The sequence below is a fragment of the Atractosteus spatula genome, chromosome 12 (assembly GCF_055471065.1).
Source record: "Atractosteus spatula isolate fAtrSpa1 chromosome 12, fAtrSpa1.hap1, whole genome shotgun sequence".
Taxonomy (NCBI): Eukaryota; Metazoa; Chordata; class Actinopteri; order Semionotiformes; family Lepisosteidae; genus Atractosteus; species Atractosteus spatula.
This window is the reverse complement of record NC_142717.1, coordinates 13,668,349-13,689,664: the sequence shown is the minus strand read 5'-3', so window position 1 is coordinate 13,689,664 and position 21,316 is coordinate 13,668,349. Positions and strand designations below refer to the sequence as shown.

The following is a 21,316-nucleotide window of genomic DNA, read 5'->3' as shown; positions in this document are numbered from 1 at the left end:
AGGAATATGAAAAATGGCAGCTTAAATATTTTTTGATGAAAAGTATGTCAGGTTTTATATGAGGTTCGGAATTGAATTTGCCTCGCATCATTAGAGACAATTGGTTAGAAAATTAGGTTTATTTAAAATTCAAATGCTTATGCAAATGACCCCATCAAAGTAACATGTTAATGGTATGGTCCTCGTGTGTGTGAGGTTATCAACTTACAAAAAGAGTCAGGTAGCCACTAAATGACCAAGGGTGGACAACAGATGGTGTGGGAAAAAGGTGGCAACAGCAGACTAATGCAGCATAACCCTTTGTCTCTTGAGGCCCAAGGTCAAGTTTGAAACTAGTCCAAACGAAAAGAACACTATGGTCTCAGATCCTGACATCCTGAGTGGAAGGCAATCTGCATTCTAATTTGCAGGTTGTCGGGAAGATAATACAGTAATTAAGTGGCAACTCGGGACAAGAAATTATTATCACTCTATGCAATCCAATTCAATTTGTGCAATAATGTGATTGAGCTATGTGCAAAGATTTTAGGTGGAGTCTCCAAGTCCAAAGCAAGGAATCAAGCAAAGTATATGCATTATTTCAGTTATATCAGATATATAGTTTTATAAGTCAATTTTAAGATCATATTTATGCGATTATCTGCCAACTTTTTATTTAAAGCTGTTAACTGTGGAGCTTTAAAAACAGTGATGAGACAGACAAATGGCAACTATTTTAAAATATAGCATGAACATTAGGTGTATTCATATATTACTTACATCAGGAACAAGTAATAGGTTTATTCCATGCTGAAAAAAACAAGAAAGAGAACACAACGTTTCAGCCGTGGAGCCTTCTTCAGGTGTCAAGGCTCCACGGCCGAAACGTTGTGTTCTCTTTCTTCTTTTTTTCAGCATGGAAATAACCTATTACTTGTTCCTTTGCAGCCTACGCATGCTGACGCAGCTACCCACCTGAACTTCATATATTACTTAAGCCATAGTGAATTTAAAAGAAGATTTGTACATATTCATATGATAATTCTGTTACTTTTTCCTAAAAGCTTTATGCTTCATCACAACATTATTTAACAAGCCCAGACATGAATTTTGGACCATTTTTAAACACTTCTATGTATAAGAATCTAAAAACGTTTGTATCACTAAGATTTACAAAAATAGATGAGCATTACATTTTGTATTTGTTTTTATTTTGCCAGGGTTTGGCAGATACAAGCAGCAGTCTAGATTACATGCTAAATAAAAAAGTCAAAAACACCCCAAGAAAAGATAACTCCAATTAACAGGAGTAAATGATTTCAAGATAATTACACATAGGGTTTGTTGACCTCAGAAGGTATGATGCTGTTACTGTCTCAAAGAAATATGCAACAAAATACTGACTTGTTTTTGTATGACTTGTGAATGTGTCGCAGCACCTTCAGTTAAAATCACTGCAGTAAACCAAGGTATTGTTTTGTTTTAATATGTTCGAATGTATGCTTGGAATTAGGCCTACTTCAAAATAAAACTTACAATATATTGTACTTATCATTCAAATTAATCTCTTGATCACAACTACAAAACACAGGACTGAAAAATAAAAATAACAGTTTTGACAGTGTTGTTGTGACCTATTTGAAGGCACTCTGCTTCAATAGATATTCCCGTGAATAGGTTTTGAACACTCAAAGGGTTTCAAGGATTAATTCCTACTTTTATTTCTCGTGCACTGTGTAAAAAGTCATAGCTGAAGTATGCATGCTTTAACAACTGAAGGCTCAGCTCTTAGCTCTTTTTCCAGATAGACTGGACACCTTTGGGGAAGAAAAAAACTCTTTGGTACGGTATATAACAATGACCTACAACCTGAATTTGGCAGTCCAGTGCTTTAATAGTTTGACAGAAGAAAAAAAAAACAGAAACTCTCTCAAGTACAGTATATGATTTCTCAGATTCAACCAATGCTGAAAGATTCTGGGGAATTTGTAGACTGGAGGAACCCTGATTTGTACTGAGTTCTACCAGACTGGATTAATTAATAATCGTTGTTTCTATTTATATACCACTTTTCATCCCAAGGGATCTTGAAGCATTTTACAATAGTTTCTTCATCTTCATTTCTGTCTAGATGTGTTCACAAATTTCTGTCCCTTCTATTACATATTTGAAAAGAGTATATAAATACAGTTTCTTAACTTCAATCAACTTCCTCTTACAGTGTTTAAAATCAGTAAAGGTTTTTTTTATCTATTTCTGGGAGCTACAAAGTACATTTTACAATTATTTGTTTCTGTGATATCTTTGAATTTTAGAATTTCATTTTAAAAAAGCATGATATGAATGCCCATCTTGCTCACAGCTGAAATTTGTCAACTTGGTTGACTCTCCGTCTTTGACTGCTCCTACAGAGCTCCAGTCCATTACCCAATCTACTGTTCCATCTGGGTGCCCACTCCAGCCCAGGACAGACTGGGATGATACGACCCCCCCTCTTTCTGTATTCCCTCACCAGATGTATTATGTAACATGAACGTCTCCACAAGACAGGCCCTGATAAGGCAACGATCCACCCACAATTACTCAGCACACCGCGATATTTGTAAAAATACAGAAGTTGTTGAGTTTGACTAGTTTAGTAATTCCAATTACAGATCATGACGCATATAGCCTGTTTGGTAAAAAGAAAATCCTGGGGATTTTTTTGGTTCTCTCATTTTTTTCTGTTAAGGTGTTGACAGGCTTTAAAAATCCACAGTATAGCCTTGTCTTGCGTCCTGTGCTTCTCAGACAGGCTCAGGTGTGCTACAACTATTACCGTGAATAAGCATCTTACTGATAATGAATGTATTTAGAACACTTCTGCAGGACTGTGGATCCTCAAACATTAGTATACAGTCATAGGAATAGAAAAACAACTGACAGTTCTATAACTTTTAAAAAACAGTTTGATCTGCAAACTGTTCTGCATCCTTCTTGATGACCCTCTGTCAAGAAGGCTATCCAGAAGTGTAGGTGGGTACTGTGTTTTGTCCAGTCATAGAAGCGCCTTTTTTTTTTACACTTTTTGAAATGAACAAGACCTGGAAGGCCTGGTCACCCTAATGTCTGGGTCATAGGCAGACAACTCAAGGGGCAGGGTCCAGCAGGGTTTCTCATTCGCTAGAAATCAACATCATCAACAGTTGAAGATCTTTGAAAAGTGTTAAATTTGGTCCAGTAAAACTTATGATTAAGAGCAGGCATGGAATAAAATTCCACACCCCTTGTCTAGGTCTTATGACTGAATGTTTTGGTGCAGAGGTTTCAGACTCATTTCCTGTAGGGCCTGATGTTTTTTTTTCTACTTATGCTCTCATTTATACCAATTGGTCAGATTATTTCATTAACAGCACAATTTTTATACTTTGCTCCTGGCTCTGAGGTGTTTTCTAAGTAACAGTAAGTAAAACATAAATTGTTAATGAAATAACTGTTTTAGTAATCAACTGTAAAAGATTTTTTTTTAATTCTAAATATGTAAAATGAAAAAAATGTGTAATCGTTGCTCAAATTAGAATAAAAAAATGAGAAGACACTAGAACCTCCAGGAACTGACATAATTGGGGAGGGTTTTGTCATTCAAGACATCAGTATAGCAATACTAGTGTATGGCAAAATAAAGTGGTCTTGCTTGTTCTAAACTCAAGACAGATTTGTTTTTGTATTGTGAAGAGAACATTTAAAAGCAAAAAAAAAACTTATTTTATTATGGAATCACAGCAATGAATAGCAAGGTTAGAATTAAAAACAGGGTCTCATACTCAGATCTCTAAATTAGACATTTATCCGATTGTTCTTGAGGTCTTCTATAGTTGATAAACTAGACATTCACTTCATTTAAGGTCCAGTTAACAATAATCATCTTAGAGCCTGGTTAGAAATATTAGAATTCAGCACCTAGTTAAATAATTACACCAACAATGTCATCGAGAACGTGGGTGAAACAAAACTCAGAAGACACGAGTCCCTTCAGGAATTGAGTTTGAGACCCCTGTAATAAGGGATGGAGTAACCCAGCGTTGTCTTGCAAACTAATCTGAGACAAGTATGTGGAGACGAGGTCAAAACTGTCACGTCCCACAACCTGTAAAGTAATACTAATATTATAAGGAATAACCGGGGGGAGGGAGGTGGTAAAGCGGTTAATATGTTGTCTTCTGCTTTTCTGTTACGCAGGAAGAATTACACCGCTGGTTAGTTCTTCCATGACATAAAATATATCGTTTCAGTTTAACGTAGTACTGTCCAAACGGGGATTTCCTTAAAATAATTTTCATAGAGTTGCTCTGCCACAAAACTTTGAAAATGTAAAAAAAAATAAACCTCCCTACACAGCGCATGCTATTAATTTGTCCGGAGAATTGCCAAGACCAACAAGCACATCAGAATGATTTGTTGAGGTTGCTTACATGAGAAGAAATACAAATTCTTTGGCTTTGAATTATTCACAACACTATGAGTGATATGCAGCTTTGTATCAATTATTTAACAAATGCCGATTCTCTTGCCCATCCCTTTTTAAAACACACATTCTAAGAAAGTAACACGTACATTAACTGTGGATATCCATGTTGACGCGAAATGGTGATATACGTCTATTCGAGTATTCTTCGGGTACAGGAAGGGGTTTAGAAAAATATAATAAACAAATTTTGGCCGTGTGAATACTCAGATCTCGGTTCACATCCAGACTCCCCCACCCCGTGTTTTTCCTTGACATTATCATTTGCGAGTGAGTCCGATAGAATAGAAGCCATTGCCTGTTTAATAGCTGCTGCTGCAGCAGCACTTCCGCTCCGCGAGAGGGGAGAGACACGAGCCCAGGCAGCGGAGTCACAGACACAAAGAGAGGTACCGTTTAAAAGACGAAAATATTCTTTAATGCCAGTAAATACTCTCCTTAACGGCCCCCGGTAGGTCTCTGGCATCGACAGGGGGCCGCCTGTAGAAGTTTTTGCGGGGTTAACGAGGATATTAACCTGTCGGAAAAAGCAGAATGAAGAAAAGGATCCGAGCGACGAGTGGAGCTGAATAGACAGATCGGTTGCAATGTTGAGAGGAGAAAAAAAAAAGGAGACACTGCTGATATACCCCCGCAAGGAAGACCAGAGGTTAAATTGATCAGTTGGATAAAACCCGTTTGAGATTTTAGGCTTTGGTTAGTTGTTTTTCGAGGTGTGAAGTTTGATCAACTATAGGGGTCTTGGGGACTGAAAAGCAAGTCAAACATTTCCAGAATGGATGCGACGTTGGGGTAGCCAGACACATGAGAGTACGGATATATATATATATTTATCTTTCATTAGCTGTTCGGAGCTTTACCCAGTTCCCAGCTTTGAGCTGGCTTTCTCTGAATTGCTGGGGTGCAGGTAAATATTCATTCCCACTCCGGCGAAGTTTCAGGGGAGCTGTGCTGGTGTGTTGTTTGGGAGAGGAGCACAAGGCGTTGGGAGGAACTGAGGAGTTCAGGACAGTTGTTTGGCACATTAGTGTCGGACAGAAAGTAAGTTCCCTTGACTTCAGAAAATCGGAGTTTAGGGGGTGTTTTGCCATGGCTGCACAACTTCACATGCAGTCTTTAGGAGTGGCGACCGTGAGAAGGTGCAAAGAGGCTGATCTGGGGGTAAACCCACATGCCACAGGCGTGTCGTCTACCATTCTTATTTTGTTATGTATTTATTTCGGAAGCTAACCCTCGATTTCCCTTTGCTCGTCTTTCCAGGTTGATTTTTTTTTCGTTTTGTGCGGCCGGTATGTCGGATGAGGATTCGAGGGCCAGTACTAGCTCGTCGTCGTCATCTTCCTCGTCCTCCGCTCAGCATCAGAAGGAGAAAGAAACAACCAGCAAGAAGAAGGAGAGCAAAGCCAGTATGAGCAAAACCTCCAAACTGCTTTCTACGAGCGCAAAGAGGTAAAGGATGAAATCAGTTGAGGGCTGAGCAATGCCAGTTATCACCGGTCGGACAGCCATCGTATTGGGACAGAAAGAGTTAACGCTTAGTGTGATATTAGCAAGAAGGGGTGCCTTGGATGTGTGTGATCTAGTTTTCAGGTTAAAGACATTTTTTGTTTCTCCTTGGGAGACTGCAATAGCGTCATACGAACCAACTTCGTATTAAGATGTCTTTGGAATCTCATCCACCAGTTCTTAGCCCTGATAGCTCTCCAGCCCGATGAAAACCACCCCTTCTTTGAGAATGAGTGGGTTTTACTTCTTATTTTTTTTAATATGATTATTTAAATTCAGGCTCATGCTTAAATAACACTTTCTCCGATGCAACCGATGCTTCCTCAGACGTGTCTCCTTTAAGAGATCTCACAACAAGCTCAGCTATTCTGTTTCAATGGGGAACCAGCTCATTTGCATATTAGCTTAAGCAGTTTATTGCGAAAATTAGGAGTGGGGGATTGGCGAAATTCCTTCGGTAACTGCTTGTAAGGCGAAGGTATTTTGGCTCCAGCCGAGGGCCACCCGCGAAATCAGTCCAGAAGTGGGTTATTTCATCTTTGAAAAATTGGTGAATAGGAGTTGCTGGGAGCGGCCATGTTTGTTTCGCAGGCAGAGGTCAGCAGCTGTGCCTGCTTGCGATGTAAATCACTGATTCCTTCGGTACCGACTGATCGAGACTAACGAGTGGTTTCTGTTTCCTTCAGAATCCAGAAGGAGCTGGCAGATATCACTCTGGACCCTCCTCCGAACTGCAGGTACCCGGGTTTTGTTATTTTATTATTACGGTTTGGATTTCCCTATCAAGAGTGCTCCCTTAAAGGCGCAGAGCTTGGCTGTGAATTTGTGTCGGCCGACCGCAATCGCCTGGTACGACTCGGGAGATTATTCAGTATTGTGCTGCATCCTTTTTGTGTTGTGGCAAGAGACCGTTAAGGCATAATCAGAGATACTGTGCGAGATCCTCGTAGTCATCTAAATAATTTAGAAAGGAGCACACCGGTTGTTTGTTCCCTAAGAGGTGAGCTGTTAAAAAGAAATCGGATTCCCTCTGTGCAATGCAGAGGAATGGGAGAAGGGGTCGGGATTTTCTCCCTCCTTGTGCCATTGCACAGTATAAAGGTTTCTTTTGGCTCAGCAGGGGCAAAAGAGAAATAGACTTTACAGGAAAGGAAATAGCGGTGATTTTATTTTTGATGGCGTTTGCATTCATCACGTAAATCTGTTTCTTTAAACTTATAACGCGAAAGATGCACATGTGCAAAATACACTTTGAAATGTGTATTGCCTCTTTATTTTGTGCAGTTGTTTAACAGTTTAATATATCCACTAATACATTATATTTAATGTGCAATCAGTACTACATTTTCCAGATAACATTGAGGACATTTCACTAAACCTTTTCAATACCCTTATTCTCATAGGTACTGTTTGTTTTGGGATTGGTTCAGTGTATTGTTTTTTTATTAGTAGTATGCTAGTTCTGTGTAAGATTTTACCTTGCTTGTCATTGGTCAGTAATTGATTGTGCACCTATGCCAATTCTTAAAAAGCTGTCTTCATTCAGGCAGTTGGTAACAATAATGAGTTGCATTTAGATATTACTTTTCAGCTTAAAGGATCCCAGAGCACTTTCCTTTATAACCAGGGTCCCACTTCATCCACTACTCATAACAGAGATAGAGGTGTAGCTTTTTTGCATCACCAGCTCCAATACATTGCAGATCAGGTGTGGAAGAGAGAGATTTCTTAAGAGCATGAGATTTACAAATGAGAGGAACCCACCTGGCCCATCTGACCTGTTCACCAGTTCTGCTTCACCAGGTGGACTAAAGCAGAAATGAGTACTCCAGATTGGGCAGGACCAGAACAGAAGTCAGACTGGACATCTAGGTTAATGCCCGTGCGCTTTGAAACAGTGCCGTGGAATCTTTAATAACCAAGTCGACAGGATCTCATTTTAACATCTCATCCACACAACAGCACCTCTCCCTGCACTTTATATTATATTTACTTTATACAAAGTAAAAGTTTCATAGAAACAAGGGGACTAAACATCCTTAGAAACTGAGAAGAGGCAGTTGTCTCCCTATTATTCTTATTATTGCCTTTTTTATGTTATAAGCACAGAATTCAAATCAAGTAATGTCATGTTAAGATTGTATCAAATCGTAAAATGCACTGCAGTACCATGCATTGTGTACAGTTTTGGTCGTCGCAACATAGAAAAGAAATTGCTGCTTTAGAATCGGTCCAGAGAAGACCCACTAGATACGTTCCAGGATTTAAGGGAATATCCTACACTGACAGGCTGAAGAAACTGAACCTTTTTGGTCTTGAACAAAGACTATGGGGGGACCTGACAAAAGTATTCAAAATCCTCAACGGAGCAACGGAGTGAATTTCTTCAGATACATAAAGCAAAGGGTACAAGTGGTAACTTAGATGAAAGTTCTTTTGAAGCTAGGAACAGGAGGCATGCCTTTATCCGAAGGGTTGTTGGAGGATGGAACAAGCTATCCATGTTGTTCAAGTCAATCCCTGGTTTTCTTTTTAAAGAATGGCTGGATGAGATCCTAGGAATAATTTGGTGGTAACTATGGGGTAGATGGGCCAAATGGCATCCTCTCACTTGTAACCTTTCATATGGTTTATGTCTTTGAGAGAAAGGCTTTTCAGCCCATGATACAAGCACCTATACTGGTGAACTACACCTTGCCAATAGTTTGTAGCACCACTTAAAGGTAAATCTACTGATTTGTTACTGATTGTATATACTAAGTCAGCTCTATAAAGAAAAGTCATTCAGAAATAGTAAATCACCCTCCCCACTGCCAACACTTCTGGAGGAGGTGGTAAGCAGCAGTGTTGAAGTGGCAGGAATACCCCAACATCGCCCAGAGAGATGAAATCGCTCAAGAGGGAATATTCCCTCCTGCCACTGGTATGCTCGACAACTGCTGTTTGGGGGGGAAAAAGTGATACTTGGTCAAAAAGGTTGATAATCACTCAGGGGGTTTATGTGCACCGATAGGAAGTGGCTGATGTACTGCAAGACCGTATCAGAAACCAAAAATGTTGCAAGACATTTAAACAAATCTTGTTCTAGCCATAGTGAAAGCATTTTGGTTATGTAAATAGTGTAGGTTGTTCTGTTAGAATGCATGTTTGGGATAAGCTCTAGTGATGATTTTGTTCCAAAGAATTCAAGCTCTAAATACTAATTTTATCTTTTCAGGCAGGTAGCATTTCTTACATTTTGAACATACTTTGTTATATGGTTTTCAGTCACACAGGCCTAGCTTTCAGTTTCTGCTGCTTCGTATTAAAAGGGGCCATTTGAGTTAATATGCTATTCAACACTGTGAAAAATAAAACTCCAGGATTCACACTTAAACATCTGTGGCTAGATTGAGATATGATCATTGTTTCTGATTTTAATCTGATCCGTGAAGTGGCCTGGCAAGCTGTTTCTTCTAATCCTTAAAATAGCTTTGCGTTTTCAAAATATATTTGAGTCCTTGTTATGCAATAGATCTATTTCTTGCCATATATTCGTGGGAGTGTTATAATGTTTAAATATTGATGTTTTTGTTTTAATTTTCATTTAATTTGATTTGGGTGTTCTTTTTGATTTTAAATATCTAATATTTTAATAGAAATAAAATAGGTGGCGGATGTTGGTTTTTTTCTCCATATTTGACACAGCTGAGTATCCTACATTAGTTTTCCTGCACTATTGCTCTGTATTTGCGATGACACCACAAGAGGATAACATTAGTGAGACTGGAATATCAAGTTCTGTCATGTGATCAGTCTTGTTAAAAGTGATTTAGAGCAGTGTTTCCCAGTCTTTTTTCTTTAAAGCCCAGTTTGTTTGCTTTTTAGAAGTTTTTGGAAAGAAATGGATTAGGCTACATATTAGCGTGTTAGACTGGTCTTGAACAATAAATATTTCATAGATGTTATTGAAGTCTGGAAACATGTTTGTTGTTTACCGGTCTTTAATAACAATCAACACAAAACACTTATATAGATAAAGATTAACAGAAAAAATACAACCAATGGTTATATGAATTAGATGGGAGAAGTAGTATGCAAGAGTGGTTTATAAAATAAGAAAATTGGGTTTCAGAAAAAGAACACTTCCATTTTTCCAGATAAGATAGAAAGGATTTATGTGCTTTTTAATATTTTGTACCGTAAACTTCAGTGTAAATGTTTTTTTTTTCTGTTTAACGGCATTGTGTAAGATTTGTAATTCAGTTAACAAATGCAGTATACTGCTCCCACTCAATTAAAACTGGGTTTCTAACAACTGGATATTACTGAAGTAAGAAGTGCCATTAGAGGTAACATTTGGCAGAAGGATTCACAGGGGCAGAATGGAGCCAACCTGCAGTAAAACTGCGGACCACACAGATAAGGAAAGTGAAACCCACTATAGTTTACATCTGTCACGTACTGGACAGATGAGTGTGCTTTCTGACTAGTTTGTGCTTTGAGAAGTGTGAATGATGTCGAGTTTTTGAACTGGGTGAGCACACGTTAAGTCGAGATTGAAGAATGGGCATACGATCCACTTCTCCATCTGATGATTTGTGTAGTGGGGCTGCTGGCGCATAATTCCTGCCTCGCGTCACCTGCACTTCAGTGATAGATGAAGTGTGTCCCTCCTGTATGTGAAGTGCTTGGAGATCTTTTGGGATGGAAAGCACTAAACTAAGTACTAAAGCACCAAATGCAAACAATGAATTTTAATGTTCTTAAAGCCATATTTGGCAGTGAAAATGTAAACATTGTACTTGACGTGATGTTTTGGAATGCATAAATGAGTTCTGTGGTATTTAGCACCAATTATCTTTTGTGAAGTGTCAGTCACATATCAATAAATATTATTGTGAAAGTCACAGAAGGCTGACTGAATGGTTACAACCCTATAAAGGGAAAGATCGTGATTAATATTGTGGGTCAAAAAAGCATCTGTTTTCTTTATTCAGTACAGGGCCCCAGCAGTGTTAACCACTGCACCATCATGTCACTCCTCAAACAGCATATTAATGAGATTATTATATATTAACATGAGCTGAAGAACATGCAAACCTGCATCTAAATAGTAACAAATGTTCAGAGTCATAAAACAGTGTGACATGAAATAAGAGTAATGATGTACAAAAGTACTGAAGTTACATTACATTCTTTTTTATAAAAAGTATGCTCTGAAGGATATGTAAAGTGTTCTTAACTGTAAGTGCAGTCCGTATTGAAAGTGTGTGATCCTGTGGTTATAATTTGCCAGCATTTGTTTCAAATCTGTTTGCTCTTGTAGAAAATCATTCTATAAAATGGATATACCTTTAAAAAATTGCAAAAGTAACATCCCATTTCTGGCTTTCTGGCTGGATAGAACTAGAGATTAAATTGGTAAAGACAGAGTAGAAAAAATGTATTTTCCGATTGCTTTAGGACATTAGGCATCTTTGCTTCCAACATGAAAAGAATGGCTTGTTAATCTGCTATTGACATGTACTTCTCATTCATGCATAGAAAAGGAGTGCTGAGTTTTTGTGTGTTTTACTTTTGGGTTAATGTAACACTATCATTATTGTTAGCTTGTGTCTTTGCTGAAACATTTCCTCTACTATGAGGTGGAGTACTGGAGACTGTGGTCATTTCAAGTTGGTCTAGAAATAGGAAGTCATCTTTAATATCAGATATTTGATGCAATGCCACTGTAGATCAGCAAAATGCAATAAGGTATCAGCTGTTTCAGCACGGCTTTTGAGAATGCCAAAAAGCTTGTGTTTTCTCTCAGGGATAAGCAAAGGTTCTGTGCGACAGTGCATCGTTCATGCCCTGGTAATTATATTAGATCTTGAATAAATGCACAACGTTTCCATATTTAAGCATTTATTGGCATGTTCACTGCTTTTAAATGTGCAAAGTCAAACGAAGTCACTGCTACCAAAACAGCATTGGCTTTCTTAAGTTCAGTTGGGCTGCTGTCATTAATTTGACCAAGAGTGTTTATAAAATTAAAAAATGATTCAAAAAATGCATTTAGAGACTAAACTTGCTTCTCTTCCAAAGAAGGAATAATTGGAAGTCATTTTTCTGCCACTTACCACACATATCGCATTCGCCTCATGAATGTAATGCAGTTGACTTATCAAACCCCAGTTGAGAAATATCATACTTAAATAACTGCTAAAAGCATAAAGGATACAATTTTTATAATATGTGGCCACATTCTAACACTGTTTTCATGTCTAAAGACCGTGAGGATTTTCTAAATCCGTATCATTTTGTTGTCTGCTTTTACAACATTCCATCTTTAATGGTTTTGACATCTAGTGAAATGTCAAGACTGCTAGGGGGAAATGTATTTTTATAGTTTGAAGGAGTCCAACAATAATAAAAAGGGATAGTTTTCTTGCTGAAACTTGAACTGTTGACTACAGTAAGAACAAAAGCCTTTATAAAGGAAATGAAATTGCTTTTGTGAATTATTTCCTAATAATTATTTAAATTGATACAAATGCAGAAAATTGGAATAAATGGCAAATGAACCAGTTTTTTATTCAGTTGTTGTGATTTACACTTTTACTGGTGTGATGTTTACTTTTTATTGTGGAATGTATGCTCATAATGGCACACAGGCATTTTAAAATTCCCTGCGGTTTATTTTATGTCTTCTTTTGAAAGTTAATAAGCTGGATTTATATTTATGGGTCCTACAAAGACTATACCAAAAGCTTGTCATCTTTGCTGTAATAATTTACTATTCCAGACTTCACTTGCTCAATCATGGTCATACTGTATTTTAAAGGCTTCATTTTCAATGACTATTTTTTTTTTACTTGTGTGCTTGTAAACTGTATTCATTATCATGCACATTTTAAGTGTATTTGTTGTTTTATTGCTCCATTTCTTCTTCTTTCCCCCTTAAATTGAGTATACTTTGTATCACAACAAAGGGCCTTTAGTTTCTCTTATGCTGTACTAGTTGATAATGTAGAATGCCCTTTGGCTTTGATGTGGCAATGGAAAAAAAACCTAGTCTCTCTTCATGTGTAAGTCTGTCCCTCAAAAAGAAATGTTGGCCTTTGTATTTATGGTGTGTTAAAATATGAAAGAATGTAAAAAAAATCTTTCATAGCCACGGGTTGTTTTAGATTACTGTGAGCTGTTAGATATCGGCTTGTGGCATAATCGGGCTTTCTAAAACCCTAAGGTAGGCATCTAGGTTGTAAACACAACTATCAGTAAATATATTCTGCTGCTCTCGCCTGAAGACACGATTTTGGACGGTTGTCCTGCTTCTGCATAGGCAGCCCTCCTTAGGAGTTGTTACACTTAGTATTTGTTTACATCTATCTCTGTTTGAATAAGCAGCACTTCACAGATAATAGTTCAATGTTTTCTCACTCTGACAGTGCACGTGATGAAAGCTCGCTAATGATAAAGTATTGCCTCATGACACAAGGGTTACACATTTTGTAGAGGATATAGCCTCTGAGGAATGTCAGCTACCTAAGTTTCCTGATATTCTCTGAAAGAATTCTGCTAAAAGGAATGACAGATTTTTAGTTTTGGAAGCATGCTTAATTATTAAGGATTAACACAAAGGCATTCACTATTTACACGTCCAGCTTCTTCTGACAGTTTGTAATTCTAAATGGATAAATGTGCTAAGCTAATTGTATGCATTATGGCAGTATATACAGATTATTATTTTGGTAACTACCAAAATGAAGGAAAAACTTCAGTAAATGTGGGAAGAAGGCTGTGAAGCATTCTTCAGGACACCAGGACAGCCGAAACACTGTGTTTTCTCTCTTCTCTTTTCAGCATGGAATAAGCCTATTACTTCTTCCTTAACTCAACATAGTGTTTCACGAGGAACAATTGCTAAGCTGATGTTGTGAAATATGAGGGAAAGATGTCAAAATCTAGGGGTAAATGTGGACAAAAGCGCATCACAGTGATGTCTGTGTGTTCGATAAGCAGATCTGAATCAGTTGACTGCGAATGCCAATCTGAGGCATGAGCTGATAGTTTCATCAAGTATAGTCTGTCGAGAACTTCACAGAGAGGGATACAGTGGTCAAGTTGCGGTGGATAAACCCCTTATTAAACCAGAATGCCAATACCAATAAAGACAAACCCATTCTGAGTGATCATGTTCATCCTGTGGTGAAGCATTTCTGTCCTGATGGGAGTGGAATGTTCCAGGATAACGATGCTCCCATTGGTCACTGAATGGTTTGATGAGTATGAAACAGATGAAGACCATGGCCCTCTCAATACCAGACCTCAGCCCAGTTGGGAGGTTCTGGAGTGGCACCTGAGACAGTGTTCTCTTTCACCATTAACAAAATGATGGAATTTCTTCTGGAAGAATGATGTTGTATCCAGAGTTCCAGACACTATGCCGAGGTGCATTGAAGCTGTTCTGGTGGCTTGTGGTAGCCCAGCTCACTGTTAAGACACTATATGTTGGTGTTTCCATTTTTTGGCAGTTACCTGTATTTCATGCAAAACGAGCATTGTAGGCCAAAGAAAAAGGTGTACCCATCAGTGTAGGTGGAAAGTTTTCTAAATTTTCCATGAAATGTGAATGTGACCCCCCCCCCCCATTTTAAGTGAATGTTAGTGTTTTAGAGCTTCATGTCTTTTGAGATATGCATCTTTAATTCTGCAATCACACCGTCTTTACATCCCTAAGGAATAGTGAGAATAAGAAACATGGATGTTGAAGATGGAAATAAATGTTAAAATGCATTCATAAGTATCTATTGTAATGATTCTGTTATAGCTGAAAATTAAAAGCCTTTCAGGTTAAGAATACAGGTGCCATATTTTTATCATATGGTACTTGGTTCCCCATTGGTTATCACTGAATTTCTGAAATTCTGAAAAAAAACTTGTTTTAACAGAAAGCGGTTGAGATGACTTTCTCTTTAAATTGGGAACACTTATGTATTTGAAACATTCTTTGATCAGAAACAACTTTTTGCTGTTCCTAAAAGGACGTTAAATAAATCTGTATACTCTAGCATTTAAAGCTTTATAGATTTCCATCTTAGTTAAGACTTAAATTCAGAATCTGAAATTATGAATGGAATTATAAACATTAGTTTCAGAAAGTTACATTAAAGTGCTACAGAGTCTTGTGCTTTTTTAACTTGTTTTAATTCTCTTCAGATGCTTGAATGTAAAAGTTGCATAAAATGGCATGACATGTTCAAACTGCAAGTGAAGCAAATTTGAAATTACTCTTTAGTTTTGTCTTTAGGAATTTCTTCCCACAACCTGGTGTCTCATTTCATTTCTTACCAGGAAGCTCATTAAATTGTTTCTCTTTAGTGCCTTTTCTGGTACAGTGCTTGTCAGCAGGAGTCAGATTCGATCTGCGAATAAAAACATATCAGTGCAGGCTCACATTGGCTGACAGGCCAGTTGGCAGAGAATCTGTTTTGAATCCATTTGTGGATTTTACTCCTCTTATTTTCTTTATGACTTAATCAAAACAACATCTTATGTGTTTGAAAGATCACATGTAGTCACCCTTGGGACAACTGATAATCTTTCATCATGAAGTAAAAATGGAGTTCTGTTGGCAGATCTGTTCCTTCACTATTTGATGTGATTGAATAAATAGTTGAAAATTACCAACAAAAATTTGAAGTTGTAAAAAGGAAGGAATTATTAGTGCCTTTTTGTCCTGTATGTATAATGTGAGTTGTGTAACTTTGGAATGCGTATCTTTTATGTTTGTTAGAATTAAACTGATGCATTCGTGAGATTTCTGTTAAACACTGAGTTAAATATGAATATTCGAATCTATTTTAAATTAAAAAGTGCTGCTGCATAAAGTTCAAACAAAATAAATCTCAAGAGAAGACAATTTTACTGCATGAAAATTAGCTGACGCTCAGAGAATACTGAACACTTCAAGGCAAAACTAGGTATTTAGTTATGGTTGCACGCAACTCATACAATACCATTTTTCTAAATCTGCATTTCTCTGCAGTAAAAAAGTGTTCACCTTTTTCATACTATTTAAAAGAGCTTTTATGATTGTCATCTAAGCCATATATGAATAATTCATTTTTATAGACTGGTCTAGGCTGTAGTCCTCAGGATGTTATTGGAGAGAATAAACTGTGACCTTTGTATCATATTTCTAGAAGTCTTTGGAGTATTTGGTTGCTGTCGAGGTAACGCAGGTCAGTCCATTCTTAAATGTTTTGGTAAGGTTATAGTTAGTAGGATTTTCTGTAAATTTGAAAGAGATCTGAATTCTGAATCACTTAATTCAATATCTCTTCTTCATTGCTGATACTTCATGGAGAAAAGAAGCATAAGAAGAGATTTCAAAGGTTGTGTGTTAAAGGTATACTACAGTGTTCAACTGGTGTTCTGAATTATATGGCTGACACTTTTATCCAAATTTTCACCTATTTCTATAGCATCATAACTGGGGCAATTCAGGCTGTCCTCATGAAATGCATTTTAAGTTAAATAGGAACACCTTCTGCACATACATCAACATGTAGCAGTATCTGTGTTCCGTATTGAACTCGGCCATTTCTCTGACTATTTTCCTTTGAGATCTTAAGCAACACGTGTAGAAATTCAAAGTTGTCCGAGTGTGGCATTTGTGACGTGTGATAATCTGGTTTTGGGGATGTAAGTGATAATTAGGTTTTGGAGTATTTAGGATGGGAAACAAGATTGAGAGAATCCAGCACAAACTCCCTAGCCAAGTTACTGGAACTGGAGCTACAAGTGGATCCTTTAAGGAACAAACTTGTGTCTGGGAGGGACCAGAGTTCCCTTTAACTGAATTGATTGATTCATTCAATTGATTAATAACTTCAAAGTGATCCCAGTAAAAAACACGTGATTTAGGATGACCTATAGGACTAAATGGATTAGGGATATCCAGGACCACTCCTGGTTTAAACCTTGGGGTTGAGGAGCTTCCTAGAGACACAGTGGGACCTTTCAGAGTGTGGGGGAGGCCTATGAACTGTTGTGCACTACATTCTCCTAAAAACTCTCGACGGTGGTGTGCACACTAAGAGGAGAGACTCTAGCAGAGAACGCAGGTTCATGTCTGCCTCCACCCCATCCTGTGAACCACGAGAATAGTGTGCAAAACCTACTTTGGTTTTGAAAGTAGCTTTCAAGCTTTTTTAAACAGGAAAATCAGATTTTGATGAGCCAGATGTTCACTGCTACACTTATCTGTTCCTGCGGGTTTTACGGTAGTGACCTGTACATGGAACTGCCGGTTACGAAAATCCTATCCTGGGGCTCCTGAAGATGAAGTACATGTAATGAAATTGTTGTATAGTAACTTAAATGAAAACACAGCTGAAGGGAGCAAAGTTCAGCAGTTCTAACCCAGTGCTCACTAGGCTTGGTACTGTGAACGATTTTAATAGCAGCTTTGTGAATGGTTTATGAAGCAAGGAAGTTTAAATAAGCAGTACTGGCACTCCGAAGGTTACATAACTCGACTTCTGTAAATTTGACTTTGCGTAAAGTACCACCTTTTATTAATTACATTTGGATATTTTTTTACAGCAATGTCTATGTAATTGAAAATGTACAGCCATGTAGTGCTTCCTTAACTTGTGCTTTCTCAGTCCAGGAGCTTTTATTTTTATCTTTACAGTCTTTTTAATACATGAATATTTTTTTTTCATTCAATTGCAGTATGCAGTGTATATTAGAAAGTGTGTTCATGTGAACTAAGCATAGAGTGGGATTTGAATTTAATACCATCAAAGTATGAAATGGTAAACGTATTGCTCAAGTAAAATCCAGCTTGTGTAAAATTCAACTTGCGGAACAATTTCTGGAACACTTATACAAGTCCAAGACTGTGCGTACATACAGTATGCCTTTAAAACAGAGATGAGCAGAAGGGCTGATGCAAGAAGCATTCATTGATAAGTTGAAGTGTATGTAAATGTATCATTTCAATTATTGAAAATACCAGCTGTGAGAATTTAAACAAACCATTTGTTATTGTTCCCTATGCACCGTGGTTTAATGCTATGCAGTTTACCACAGAAGATTTTCCGCTTGTCAGGTCCTGCTTCAAACTAATTTTTGATATAAGTAACCTCATCTGTCAATGTTACATTCTGAAAATCTTTCCATCTGCGATTTAACAATAGTGAACAGGGGTCTGCTCTATTAATGTGCAGTGGAAATGTTTGCAGCCATCTAGCAAATCAGGTTTGCTGTAATGCTATTCTTCAAAGCCGCGTTTTGTGATTGATACAGAAATGGTATGTGGTTTAAGTCCATTAAGATGCAGATGCCTTTGATACCCATTTGATACCAAGGTAGTATAGTGCACTGTTGTGCAGTATTGCGCACTAATAAAGAAACATAACTTCCCGAATAACACAGGTTTCTATATTTGACTAAGCAGAACAGTGCTCATTGATATTGTCATTACTATAACAAGTTGTGTAACAGCAAAAAAAAAAGGCTGTTGGAACTGTAAAATGGAAGGTACTGTATCTGATGATAGCTTAATTTTCGGATGACAGTTTAACTTTTTATTAACTGTAATGTACATAGCAGAATTGGAGTGGAAAGAATTATTTTGCCTGTCGGTTTAACAGCTGTAAAATACAAAGGTATTGGAAATTGCTAGTACATATAAATAATGACAGACCACAAATTTATGATTACAGCTTGGCAAAAATAAGGATACTTTAGTGCTGGTCACCAGCAGGATTTTTGCATTGGCTGCTAAGCAACATATTGGCACAGTTTCAAGTGCAGTGAGTGCTGTATTTTCGGTGTTCTGTGAAGCCATTCAATGGATTAGCAAGCACCAAAACAATGAATGACTCTAATCTAGTTCAAAATAATATCATTTACATTGCATTTAGATAAATGCCTTCCAAGAAGCAGTTTGGATTCAAGCAGGATAGCACTAAAGAGAGGGTTGTTATTTTGAGGATTACCTAAATTTGTCTCCATCAGTATGTTTCATTCAAGACGGTTTTAGAAAATTGGATAGCATTTTGATCTAATTCCCCTTTCTGCTTTTCGCGTTCACTACTCAAAATAGTTTGAATGATTTTATTTCGAGCTCCATTTTTTTTAAACTAAGAAGAATGCGAAAAGGAGTAGAAAATAGATATGAAGTATGCTAAAGTCCTAATGTAGACTAGTGTGGTATTCGGTACACAGCACTCAAGCCTGCTTTGTTAACCATGAGCCCTTTGGTTGACCCTAGCCAAGCACTGCTCCAGAAAGATCAACCTAAGCTCAAAATGAAAGGAGGAAAGTCCCTGAACTCTAACCAGAGTCTGTTCATCTGTTTTGAAGCTGTACTCGCAGAACAATAACGTGAACGGGCTGAACAAATCGCTCCATGTGCCTGGCTACTTTTGACAATGACCCTGTTTTAGAGAGCCCACCCACAGCTTTTGAATGTTTGCTTTTTGGCTACCATTTCTGTTAAAATTATTTAAAAGCCAAGTGTAACTCTGTGAATACTGTATTTTCCACATAAAAGTGATCAAAAGTGAGTCAAGCACAAATCTGGCATCAGTAAAATTTGTCATTGTGCTATCTATACTTGGAATGAATATTAACACTGTCTCTTTAGATTGAAGAAAGTCACTTGAGTTGAAACCGATGTAGTTTTTGGTCTCAGTCTCCTTGGGAGAAACTGCACATGCTTTCCAGAGAACTTAATTCTAAATGTGCAAAATATGTACCGTCTTTTCTTTTAATTAGCTTGGTCCATCAGAGAAAAACATTGCTGATGGAGTGTTTTCAATTCTCTTTTCTGTGACCTAAAATGGTTCTGCTGCTAATACTGAACCTGTGTGAGGTGACCATTCAGGCTTCTGAAACTAAGGGTGAAAGCTGCAATTAACACACCAACACCTTGGATTATGTTTCATGTGTGTTTAAGAACTTGGCCAAGTTTGTGCAATAGGGGTATCATGTTTAAAGTGTTTTTTTTAATTTAAAAGATTTTCTTTGAAAGCATGATATAGTACGGCACAGTTTAGTAAGGTTATAAATACTTTCAGGCCTTCTGCTTTGTTTATAATGACTTTGTTATTAGGGAAACTTTTATATTTAACTGTCAATATGATGTGACATCTCTGATTTAAAGGTTATTGTAATCATAGATCCAATTAAAAATAACAACACCTGTTATATATGATATCAAGCTGTTAAACCTCCCAATACTCCTCTTATCTCGCATAAATGCACAATATTATAAATAAATATTCGTAAATAAGGTTCTGTAAAATGTTTTCAAACTGTGAATTCATATGACCATGATTTCATAGATTCATAGAACCTAAAATGCCAGTTCTCCTTATAGTGTCTATAGGTTTTCATGTAGCTCCAGCTGATGTTATACCTTACTAACAGTGGAACAAAAGACCTTTTCTGATGTGGCATGTTTGCGAATACACAAAGCTTGGTAGGGTATGTGTGTTCTGAATGAAGGATTCGAATACTTATTGTAGTATGATTGTTCAGAAGATTCTGCAGGAATAAGAGCATCTAGATCATTACACGTCTGTGAAGAGTTTCAAGATTGGGTTGACTTTCTCAGGGTAATGGTATGTTAATCGCGATCGATACTGATATTAGGATAAATACTTGGAAGGTTTGGTTTATTTCATTTTGTTGTGTATTTCTGTGAATAGCTCTGGGCTCTGCTGACCCCTTCTCTACAGAATGAAACTGCATCATATAGTCCTAAATAACTGCTTTAGCAGTTAATAGCTGCATCTTCAGAAATGTTTGCACCTGTGTCTTTTGCTTTTTTGGTATTACTTTTTTGGGATATATTTATTGTGCCGTTTGTGTGATGAGTTAGCAATTTCCATATGAGTACTTCATTCATTAGATATATTTCCATAAACTGTGGTTCTCACTGGTTTGGGTGGGCTGCATGCAGACAGGTGTGTATAGTTTAATGTCATATACTGAGAAAATGTGGTGTAAATATTTTTGGTTCACTGAAATCAGTTCTTCCATTGGTCATACGTCTGTATGTTACTTAACTGAATACTGTAATTCACAGTCTGATTTTTACTCATTTTAATAATGTTGAAGTACTATTGCAATTACTCTGCACTTCCTTTGTATATAAGTGTAATTAATTTATATGGTTTATGTTCAGAAACAAATTGTTTCCACTACACACTGTAAAAAGTTGAGATTATTACAGCAGAAATAAGCAACTCAGTGCTTCATGTTCTATGAATAATTCATTAGATATCTGTTTCTAAACTTGATTTTAGTATTGTATTCATAACTAGTGTGGTTAAAGCA

At 37.2% G+C, this 21,316-nt stretch overlaps 1 protein-coding gene across 2 annotated transcripts in view; it reads left to right on the top strand.

Annotated features, from left to right (window-relative positions):
• Window positions 1-4,817: 4,817 nt before the first annotated feature.
• ube2e1 (ubiquitin-conjugating enzyme E2E 1) overlaps window positions 4,818-21,316 on the top strand; it is a 29,407-nt gene continuing 12,908 nt past the window's right edge. The window contains exons 1-3 of one of the 2 annotated variants that reach the window (XM_088928689.1): window positions 4,818-4,872; window positions 5,744-5,932; window positions 6,676-6,726. In XM_088928689.1, coding sequence (XP_088784815.1) covers window positions 5,775-5,932; window positions 6,676-6,726 — 209 coding nt within the window. In that variant the 5' untranslated portion in view covers window positions 4,818-4,872; window positions 5,744-5,774. Of the gene's footprint in view, window positions 4,873-5,272; window positions 5,294-5,743; window positions 5,933-6,675; window positions 6,727-21,316 lie in introns of those variants that run through there. The other variant, XM_088928690.1, reaches the window with a different exon arrangement.